Below are 11697 nucleotides of genomic sequence, written 5' to 3' on the forward strand. Positions count from 1 at the left end.
GGTCCTTTGTTCTTTGGTACATTTAGTCGTAAAAATGGTCGAACTCATCAGAGTCGCTCTGCTGATCCGTCTTTGTCGATGTGACTTGAAAAATCTCCACTTTGTCACAAACTGCTGGAAAACAAATTGAACATAAATCAGAATCAACATAGTTTTGTATCCATTTAATCTTAATTGTAATTAAATGATAATGCTGTACCTTCGGGTTTCTCTTCAGTTTTCAGGTCCTTTTCTCTAAAAATGTAAAAGTAAACAAAAACAAAAGTGAGATTCATATTTCAGGATGTTTTTTACCGGCATAAAATCAAAAACAACCACTCACTCGTTTTTCTTTATCTGCATTTGAGGTGCGAGGAGATTCTCGATATCATCCTCATCACTGATTTCATTTGAGTCGTCTTCAGATGATCCTGTTTTGCTCCCATCATTCCCGTCATCGTCTTCAGCTGATTCCTCTGGAATAATGTGAATCTTTTTAGGTCTGAAAACACAAGTTTGCACGTCGTTCAGGTTCTTTTTCAGGTTTTAATTGATAGGAAAATCACAAATTCCTTCCCTGTCTTACCTGTTCTCCTGTGGTGAGATGATACTGTCCTCTGAATCTCTTTCCTCCTCTAGTTCTCCTGCCTTGTCAATCCTCTGCTCTTCATCCTCCTCCCCACCTCCGTCCTCCTCTTCATCTGATCCCTCATCATCCTCTTCTATCTTGCCCTCACTTCCCTCACTCTCATCCTCATCCAACTCTTCATCCTGAGGAGACGTCTGTTTTCTGATCTCACCGTCTTCGTTCTTAAGCCCGTCTGACTGCTCTTCATCATCTCCGTGGTCCTCATCTGACTCCTGCTCCTCCATCTCATCCTCTGCTCCTGTTTCCTCTTCTTCTTCTATGGTATTCTTTCTTGCAGAAACCTCCTCCTCATCCTCCACACATCTGTCCTCTTGTTCTTCATCTCTTTGGCTGTTTGGCTTTTTTTCCTCACTACCTTCATCGTCATCTTCCTCTCCATCTCCTGGTTCTTTTTCGTGCCCCTTTACTTCCACAACCTTTTGTCCTGTTCTGCTTTGTTCAGAGCTGCTACTCTCCTGCTCTGATTTATCTGCATCTCCATTTTCAAGTTGTATACTGACGCTCCCTGACCCCTCCTCCCTCTGGGATCCTGACTCGTCCCTGCAGCTCTCTGATTTTTCATCAGGACTTTGATTCCCCGCATTTTCACTCCTGGGTTCCTCTGACTCCTCGCTAGTACACTGACTCTCCTCATTGTGACTTTCTTGGTTGTCTCCTTTGCTCTTGTTCCTTTTCTTTGCTACCTTCTCCATCCTTGGTGATTCAGCAGCCACTTCTTCAACCCTCCGCCTTGTCTTCTTACTTCTGGTGCTGCTTTTCTCTGATGAGGCTTCACTTTCTGAAGTTCGGGCTGCTGGAACCGAGGCAATGACAATGGCACTGGAAGTCCTAGATGACCTGAGAGGGAAATTGATGAAAAAAAAAGTTTATTGGGCAAATTAAAGTATGGTTGTATGGTAGTTAGAACATAGCTTAATGGTACAGAATATGGGGGTCAAAAGGTACCCAAATAAAGCAGGTGGACACCCAAATACTACACCCATATGTGTGATTCTTCACACAAGGCTTCACACAAGAAGTTGGTATCTGGTTGCAGGGATTTGCTCTAATGTAAAGTCGTGAAATCAAACACTGATGTTGGCAATAAAGCCGACCCGCATTAGGTGTTGACAAAGGTAAAGTTCTTCTCCAAACTTCTGCCACAAAGTTGTAGACACTATTGTCTAAAATATGATTGTATGCTGTTGCATCAAGATTTCCCTTAATTGGAACTAAAGGACCATGTCCACATCATGGAATGTGTGTCCACAAATGAATGTTAATGGGCTGCATCTACAGTATGTAGCACTTTTACCTGAACTGCTTTACAATTTGCCTCTCATTCACACACCGATGGCAGTGAGCTAACGTGCGAAGCGTTGACCTAACTATCAGGAGCAACTGGGGTTCAGCATCTTGCTCAAGGACACCAAACCTGCAACTAATCAACCACCAAGTCTACATCCTGAGCCACAGTCATGAGAGAGAGACAACAACAACAACAAAGGAAATAAGTTGAAAAAAACACATTTTGTGTATTTTTCTGTATGATCATGAAATATATTTGTGTTGCTCTTCTTTTACTATTATTTGTACATACTAATTTAAATTCCTCAATATTTTAAATTCTTCTCTCGTATTACATGGCTTCTCATCAAAGCCCAGGGAAACACAATTTCATGTGATCATATGTAATAGTGAAAAGTGTAAATTTAACTAGGGAGATGACAATCAAGGGCTCAAGGGCCTTTACAGTCTGTACTTCATACAGCCTTCCCTCTATCCTCAGACCCTTTGGACAAGGAAAAACTCCCCCAAAAAAACTCTTTAACGATGACAAGGACATTGCTTGACTCTTAAGGGTCACATACCAAAAAAATGCTGGGAACCACTGACAAAAAATGGCATCTAAGATAAGAAGGAAAGTACATAAGTAAAATGAGGGCAACACTAATAATGGGCACATGGGTTTTTTAGCTGGTAGGAAGAACTAGTAATGATGTAGAGAAGCAGGGAGGGAGAGAATATATAGAAGAAAAGAGGGGTAGTTGAATGGGTTGCAGCAAAATACAAAGTGGAAATCCATGATAAATATATCAAGAATATAATTACGTACTCCTGAGAACTGCATCTTTCACTCTCTGAGGAGGTACGCTGTGCTCTTCCTCTCTTCTCCCTCTTCCTCTTCTTCTCTCCGCTCGGCTGACTGGAATCTCTGCCACTCTCGCTGCTCTCTGTGTGGCCACTGGACAGACGGACTAGGTAAAGGATGTACACAAACACACAGAAATTACAGGAAGATACATGTATAAAAAAATATCTCACACATACTGACAGAAGATATGTGCCTGTTTGATGTGTTATCAGAAAATGTCAACCTGCTGTTCCCACCTGGTTTAATGTCCAGCTCCTGGGATAAGTGACTGCTCCTGCTTCCACCACCTCTCTCCGTCTTTAGGCTTGGTGCTCTGCTCGTCTCAGCCTCCTCTGCTACAACAGGTACCACCCCTCTCTCAGGAGGAGGCTCCTCCATGTAGAGCTGACCCCACAAAGCCTCATAGCCTGAAGGCATCCCAGCTGCACCAGAAGTCCAGAACCAGGAGTGGTCGGGCTGAGTGGAGGCCCAGCCTGGTGGATTCTGCCTGGGCCGGGGTTGGTGATGACCGGGAGTGGCAGCGAGGTGCTGGAGCTGGAACGGGTGAGGATGTGGGAGGAAAGATGGAGGAGCTTGAGAGGAGCCCTGAGGTCGATAGGGCACTCTGACAGGAAACCTCACTGTCTGGGGTTGAGGGTGAGTCAGCCAGGTTGACTGAAGGGCGTCATCTTTGTTGTAGTCCAAGTGGCTGTTTTGACTGTAGTACTCCTGAGGTGCAGAAACTTTTTGTGGCTTTTTGGTAGCACCTGTGGACAGAGATACATGTTAGATGGGAGTTTGTAGAGTATGTGTGAAGTAGGACTTAATGAATGTGTGATGCTCACTGTAAATATCTGAACAAAACATTTCCCCACACAACTGAGCTGTGGAAAATACTTTGTGGAACATTCTTGTAAAGTAAGTAATTTGTTAAAGTCCCTTGTGTTCCCTGAATTGAGGAGTGTTTTCCAGACAATTTAGGAGTGTTTTGCAGACAGGGAAAACACTCCTAAATTGTCTGGAAAACACTCCTAAATTCAAGAACAGATGTGGCAATAACCTTTCTTATATCAAGCAGGGAAGAGGACAAACCTTGTGAAAGTAAATGTCGATCTACAGAAGACTTTGTCACTTGTTCTTCTTCTGTATTTTTCAGACACATCTTCAAATACTCATCCATCCTCTGTCCAGGAAACACACTTTTTTGTTATATTGATAAGGCTGCATGGCATACAGTGTACAATCGACAGAAGAGTGTGACAAGTGACAAGCAAAAAAATTATTAACACCTGTGTGCATGTTTTTTTTTTTTTAAACAAATGATAGCTCATATTTAGCCACAAACTGTCACAATTATTAAGAGACGTCTTATGGTTTATGCTGTAATTTTGCAAATTTTACACTAGAAATTCATCTTAGTGTTTTTTCTTTCATAAGAAGTGGGTTGAGGAGATGTTTAAGACATTTTTAAATGTTTCATAGACATTTTTTCAGTCTCTGTATTCTTTAGCTACATATTTCTGATTTCCAAGTACTGTGAGTTGCTTGTACCTTCCTCTGAGCAGCCTGTGTTTTCTCCTTGAGTTGCTGCTGCCAGCGGGGGGAGTTCTCCTCAAGGTACCTCTCATACTCCATCTGCAGGGTTCAAAGGTCGAGATGAAGGTTCAGCATTAGGGCATTAAATAAGGCAAGAGAAGGTTTCTGTGTGTGTGTGTGTGTGTGTGTGTGTTTCTACCCGAATAGTTTTCATGGCAGCAGTGCGGGCCATCATTTCTCTCAGTGTGCCCTGAGCCTCCTCAAACTGCTGCAGCAGCTGCCTGTTGTGCTGCTGGGCTGTACGCTCTCTGTCCTTCAGCTCCTGCCAGCGTTGTTGCAGATGCATCACCCTGCTGCAGGAAACACACACGCAGAGTCAGATTCACAAACATGTACACAGGTGTTTGTTTGTTTGTTTTTAACTTTAAACCTACATATATAATAGGGGACAGCATGTTGTCTGTGAACTTACAGATGTTGGGGACCCTGATGAGTTGAAAAATCAGCTTGCAATGTCATTGACCTGTTGAAACTGTGAGAGAAAGGGACAGTGCATCAAAATACAGCATCACAAAAACTCATGCTACACACTACACGCTACAAACTTAATACATTTATAGTATTTTATAGTGTAGTATTTCCAGAATATTTCACATACTGTAGTTTCCATATAAAAATACCATAAACTACACTACACTCCCTCTAGTGCCGAACAGTACAAGTCCTTATTATAGAAGAAGTGCATTATGCAAATTATTTTGGAGGGTTGATATTTTTTGTAATTACATAATGAATCAAATTGTGATTTAGAGGAAGAAAAAAGCCCCAAACCCACATCTGTCACTCCTTGTCTCTACAGCAACATAAAGGGTCTTACCTCTTTTTTAGACTGTGCTCTCTTCGATTTGTGAAAGTGTCTCTGTCTGTGCCAGTCAGATGCCCAAGAGATAGTAAATTCTCCCTCGGTGCAGCCATGACTGCATACTCTCAGTAGATGCAGAGATTAACAGGGATTAAGATCTGTGCTTTGGGGGAGGGACCAGGAACGTGCTGTCAATCCTCACATGGGTGTGGTGATGCAGTGACAGCTCTTACAGGTAACCAGGTTATTAAAAAGGTCAATTTAAATGGACTTTCCCATGAAAATGTAGACACACAACATACATATTAAACATAAAGTCCCAAATAATAAGCATTATAAACAGTATATTTACTGTTTCAGGGGCCATGGTGAACTAGTTCTAGCCCAGGATTTCTAGCAGGACCCCTGGTCAAGGCAAATCCCCCTTTTGGGATTTAAAGACTAGAGCCAACAGGCAGATGTTCATTAGGTGGAGGAAGTAAACACAAAAATTTTCAGCAAAGCAGAGAATTAAAGCACAGAGGTTATATACGAGCCAAGACAGCCAATTGTGAAAAGTAAAGTAATTACATTTACTCTGGTACTGACTGGACTTCAGCACAATATTAAAGGTACTTGTTCTTTTACTTGAGAATCTCCATTTCATACTGATATATACTGCTACCCCACTACATTCCAGAGGCAAGTATTGTACTTTATATGTATTGTTACTAAGATTTTATTGACAAAAATATGGTTATCTTTTCAAGTGAGACATTTTTATACATCAGCTACCCACAACAGTATATAAAGTAATACACGTTAGCTCCAACCTGGCCACTTGGTGAGATCAAAATACTGTCTGCATATTGTTGCATCAATAGTAATAATGCAATAATATAATACATATAATATTTGAGATGGACCATTATGCATTAAAAATATTTTTATATACTTAAAGTACATTTTGAAGATAATAAATACTTTTGTACTAATACAAGTCAATTATGAATGCAGGACCTTTACTCGTTACAGAGTATTTTATTTTGTTTTACTTTTTATATTGTGGTATTACTAGTTTTAGTGGTATTTTTCCCCACTGAAGAATATGTAAAATTTAATATAAATCTTACACTCTTACCAGGCACCCCATTTTCGTGCACAACCCCGAAAATAATGTACCCAAAATAAGAAGGTTACTGTTCTTCAACCCTTTAGATTACAGTCATAATCCTGGCCTCATTTAAATGGTAAATCTTTAAATTTTACAACCAGAAAGTCAGAATGAATATAAGTGATTCTGAAAATAATGCCACCAAGGCGCGAAGTGTCCCACAGTGTCGCTTAACAGGTAAAATATCCAAAAAATGTCCACCATTTGAACACAAAACCACACTAAAATCCTCATTACGCGTTTATTTGTATTTTAAAGCAAGCGGAACCACATCATCTTCATTCATCTTCTGCCTTACGGATGTATTTTCATGTAACATCTGTCACCAGAGGCTTGATTCTGTCCAGCAGCAGAGATGGTTGTAAAGAAGGAGGTTTTGTAGAGAGAATTGAGTAAAATTGCAGCTCTTATATCACAGTTATTCGTCCCGAAGATATATTAAATATTATAAATACGGTTAATTTCCCGCTAACGTTTGTAACAATGCTAATTTGACTAACTAAGCTAGCCAACGGTTATTGCGGTGCGTCGGTTAAATGAGTCCCTCTACTAAACTGATCGTCAAACTGTGAATTAAACAACAACACGTAGAGGTGAACGGGCAGAAAACATGACGAGTTTTGGCAGTAAAGTGTTTTGCAGGGTCGAGAGGTTGTGTCACCACCTCCCCGTGCTCCTCAACACCTTCCTGGTCTTCTCCATCACCGGGGAGGTGAGCTACCTGGTCCTGGTCGAGGCTCCGCTGGAGGCGGACCAGCAGAAGACTGCATGGTCGGCTTTGTGGAAGGCGGTTCACCTGCTGGCCCAGTACTTCATGCTGGGAAACATCTGCTGGAACGCCATGCTCTTCCTCAAAACCAGTCCCAGCATCAAGGGGGTGTTTCTGGGAGGAGAGGGCATGGGTCAGGGGTGGAGGTGAGGGAGAACTGTGGAGGTTTTTAGCATAAGGCCTCAATAATATGGCTGTACTGTAATGATATAACTTTATATTTGCATGGCTGCCATAGTAGTACACTTAAAGGACGGGTTCACAAATTTTCAAGTCTGTTATAAAACAAGAGTGAGGAGCCGAAATGAACATTGAAACAGATTTTTTTTTTTGCCATAATCATTCCTCCTGTTCATACTGGCCATTAGAGAATCCCTTTATAATGCACTTACAAGCCTCATATAAGCTTCAGATAAACTTTCAAATGCATTTAAGCACAAAATGACTGTGTGGACACAATGTGGATTTTGGCCCCCATCACTTACATTGAAAGTGATTTGAAGAGGATCTTTTAATAGCCAGTATGAACAGGAGGAATGATTACAGCGAGGAAAACCTCTTTTAGTGTTCATATGGACACCTGACTGTTGTTGTAAGATAGACTTGACTGGCGTTTTCATGCAGCAATACATTAAAGAAAAAAAGATAACAAATTCCAACACTCAGGTGTAGTAGTAATAATGATAATAATAATAATAATAATAATAATAATAATACAACTACTTCAGCAGTACTGAATGAATAATTTGTGGTTTAATGAAATAGTGTTACACTCACATAAAGTTGGGGGACCTGCGAGGGACAGATTCAGATTCTTTGCCCCCACTTTATAATGTAGGTTTTCACAAGTTGAGAAGTACTCTCCATGGTATTGATATGAAATTTGTGGAAGCTCTCATCATGAATCAGAATACCATTAAAACATGAACAAACAGGTGACATATTTAAGGAAAATACCAACACAAAGTGTCTTAGTGAGGTGCTGGGCCTCAACAAACTGCCATAACTACTTTTAGAGGGTCTGGATCTTCCAAAACATATTTCCTCATTCTGTGCTTTGATGATGGTGGTGGCTGACACATTGGTCAGAAATTTCTCCGTGATGTGGTGACTGCGAAGGCAATAACATATGATTCAAATCATTTTCGTACCATTGAGTGAGTCCCTGTGCCTTGAGTGGCAGGCTTTGCATTTCTTGTGTTTTCTCCTCTCATTTATTCAAGTTTTTCCTCTAGTTTGTCACCTGTCTGTATGTGTGTGGAAATTTTGGGGAAAGAAGCAGGAAATGTGTGGCAACATAACAGCTTATTGGTAAAAAAAAGAATTTTCTAGCATGGGTAAAACGCATAATTCTTCTTATTCACAGATGTAAAGATGTTTTAGGATGAACACATGTCAACTATTTCTATGGCCCCAACTAATGATCACAGTGTGTTTCAGTGAGATTATTAAAATGTATTTGTACTTTTAATCATTAAACTTCATGTGTGGAATGTCATTTAGGAGCATCTCTGACCATAGATAATCAGTTTTGTCCTCTTTTATTTTCCCCCCACAGGTACTGTTATACATGTGAGACACACACTCCTCCGCGCTGCTCCCACTGCTACGACTGCAAAGTGTGTGTGCTGCGGCGCGACCACCACTGCGTGTTTTTCGGCCAGTGCGTGGGTTTCCGTAACTACCGCTACTTCCTGAGCTGCCTGTTGTTTATGTGGTCTGGGCTCCTGTACGCCACGCTGATGAACGCCGAGGTCTTCATTGTCATACTGAAGGAAGGCGTGACCGTGCACAGCGTCCTGCTGCTGCTCATACCCTGGATCATGCTAGTTTCAGGTACCATTTATTAGGGTTACTCCTATGTATCAATAGGTAGAATGTAATATTTCCATTCTGCTTTTAAAGTTGAGTGAGCTGCAATGTAGAGACCAAGTATGTTAAAGAAAGAAAGAATTAAAATAATCCAACAGAAATGCAACATTTGTAATATTTGCAACATTCTTTGCACTACAAAGATTTGACTTATTATTTTAATTATTCCAGAGAAATGTATTTTAAACATGACTGCACATATACAACAAAGATGTCCCTGCTTCATGCTGCATACCTCTTTTTTTTTTTCCTTGTCTGCTCTATTTTTATCTCCCATAACTCTCTTGAGAGCGAGCTCCGGTCATAGTGTCCCATTAATCACTCACAGCAGTCCACAGGGATCAGTAGTTACATTCATAAATACATGAAGATGACACATTAAAAATAGTGTTGAGTGATATGAAGATATTTACGACGATGAGATTGTATAAATGTTTTCCCATACTGTTTATAGCTTGGTATCTATCACTTTAATATCTCTGGGTGTTTCAAGCCTTTGAAGGCAGTGTTGCAAATAGAGCTGCAATGATTAGATGATTTATTGATAAGTTGATTGATAGAAAATTTATCACCAACTATTTCCATGATTGATTAACTGTTTTGAGTCATTTTTTTAAGAAAAAAATGTCCAAATTGTCAGATTCCAGCTTCTTAAATATGATTTTTTCATGGTTTATTTAGTCTTCTCTGACAGTAAAATAAATATCTTTGGGTTATGGACTGTTGTTCTGGACAAAGAAGACATTTGGGCTTTGGGTAACAGTGATCGCCATTTTTCACCATTTTCGGACATTTTATAGACCAAACTAATTGACTAATTGCTTAATATAGATAATAATTGACAGATTAATCAATAATGGAAATGATCATTAGTTGCAAATCAGGGAACAGGATTATTTGATGGCAATTTGGGATTTTTATAAGATTTTTGTACTAATGTCAGAGATGTAATTTGCCTCTTTAGTTAAAAAAAGTGGAAAAAATGGCATTACTAGCAGACAATTGCAAACTTTAAAGGTTACTTTCTTCTTAGATCTCTTTAAATTTTAATCAAAAAGGATGCCTTCTTTATGCTCTTGATATCTGAATCTATGTCAAGAACTAATTCAAGTGTTCACCCTGTGATTAAATCAGTGTTCCCATCCCTTCTCTCTCCCAGGCCAGGTCTCAGCACGTGCCTTTGCCTTCGCCTTCATCGCTGACACGTGCGTAGTGGGCTTCCTGTTAGTGTCCGCCTTCTTCTTCTTCCATCTTTTCCTGCTGTTTCGGGGACAGACCACCAGGGAGTGGTACTCTACCCGCAGACCCTACAGCCTGGGACTCCTGGGCAACCTGTATCACACGCTGGGCGCTCGCTGGTACCTCTGCTGGCTCTGCCCGCTCATCCCATCACCTCTCCCCGGGGACGGGATAAACTTCCAGGTCACAGGATCACTGGAACCCACCCGGTAACCGCTGAAAGTCAGAGTTTCAACAGCCCTTACTATGTCTTTACTTTAGTGGTGATGGGTAATATTATCGGGGGGGGGGGCAGCAAGGAAGATCACCTCAGTTCAAGAAGTAGCTTGGGAGGGAAGAAGCAAGAATAGTTTGTGATTGTTTTGGGTGTTACTGGGTATAATGGTTTACCAGTATCTTCTTCTTGGCCTTTACCTGTGCTGCTAGTTGTGGGTTTACTATTGTGAAGATACACTGATCCTGCCTGACCTGAAGGATATCTGTACACTCAGTGAGGCTAGCCTCAGAATATTAACACAGAAATATGCAGTGTTCATTTGGAATACTGAGCACTAAAAATGTTTGTTTAAAGAAATGCTGAAAAGAGAATGTATTTATTGACTGTGGAAAAATTAAAATTTTAAATCTTAGTTAACAAGCAATCACAAACACTGACAAGAACTCTTTGGTGGCATCACCTCGAAAATGGTGGCGGCTACTTAGCTGGGCTGTCCCCAAGGTGCCTGACCTGAAAGTCATAAAAACGTGGCTTGCACTATTCCTAGGTTCACCCGAGGATTATAAAATACACCATCATTAGACTCCTGTATGCTGTTGTGTGTTAGGTGCTTAGACCATGTTTTGCTGGTGTTTTCCACTCCGGCTCCAGATGAAGTCCTAAATGAGCTTTTTATTGGATATTGTTTACACCAAGTGGGACATTGAGAGGGGATTCACAATGATGTCTCAATTGTTAAATTACAACAATAGGACGGCATGTGTAAGCCCTGAAGAAAACAGAAATCGTACATGCTGTTGCAGTTTACAGACTAAAGTAAAGTCATTTAGTGAATAAAGTTTTTAAAATCTAACTGTCAGTTTCAGTAAGGGACTACTACAGGCCAAACCTCACCTGGAGTGTAACACTATGGCAAGTACTGACTCAAGCAACGTGTCTTACAGCTTTTAATGACAACTGGACTGTTTACCTCATTAAACTCCTTTTTTTCCATTTGCACTTTTGGAACCACTTTTAATTCTCCTGGCCTTAAAATGTAGTGACAAAATTACTTTGTTTTTCGGATGCTCTTGCTTGTTTTTGACAAAAGTTATATTAAAGCCAAAAATATTGTATTGTTAATTGTTTTACTAAATATATATGTCTCTTTAATTTCTTTTCACTTTTTTGTATTGTTTTGTTAGATCACCCTGTTTGATGTTTGATTTTGTCATTTGAAAGTGCTTAAATAAATTGTGTCAAAATTGTGTTATTTTATTATTTTCTACCACTCTTTGAACTATTTGTTTCATGAAGTTCAAATGATTT

At 40.2% G+C, this 11697-nt stretch overlaps 2 protein-coding genes across 2 annotated transcripts; one reads left to right on the forward strand and one right to left on the reverse strand.

Moving 5' to 3' along the window:
• Positions 1-9: 9 nt before the first annotated feature.
• LOC121902484 (glutamic acid-rich protein-like) lies at positions 10-6030 on the reverse strand. Its single transcript, XM_042419799.1, has 11 exons — positions 5155-6030; positions 4750-4809; positions 4477-4630; positions 4293-4376; positions 3834-3924; positions 2999-3508; positions 2724-2865; positions 566-1465; positions 323-481; positions 200-234; positions 10-114 (listed from the first exon to the last, which is right to left on the reverse strand). The coding sequence occupies exons 1-11, from the start codon at positions 5250-5252 to the stop codon at positions 23-25; spliced, it is 2325 nt and encodes a 774-aa protein (XP_042275733.1). The 5' UTR covers positions 5253-6030; the 3' UTR covers positions 10-22.
• Positions 6031-6582: 552 nt separating this feature from the next.
• zdhhc24 (zinc finger DHHC-type containing 24) lies at positions 6583-11636 on the forward strand. The gene is made up of 3 exons (XM_042418821.1): positions 6583-7207; positions 8620-8897; positions 10093-11636. Exons 1-3 carry the CDS (start codon positions 6903-6905, stop codon positions 10383-10385), a joined length of 876 nt encoding a protein of 291 aa, XP_042274755.1. The 5' UTR covers positions 6583-6902; the 3' UTR covers positions 10386-11636.
• The last annotated feature ends 61 nt before the right edge of the window (positions 11637-11697 follow it).

This window comes from Thunnus maccoyii, chromosome 8, assembly GCF_910596095.1.
Source record: "Thunnus maccoyii chromosome 8, fThuMac1.1, whole genome shotgun sequence".
Lineage (NCBI taxonomy): Eukaryota > Metazoa > Chordata > Actinopteri > Scombriformes > Scombridae > Thunnus > Thunnus maccoyii.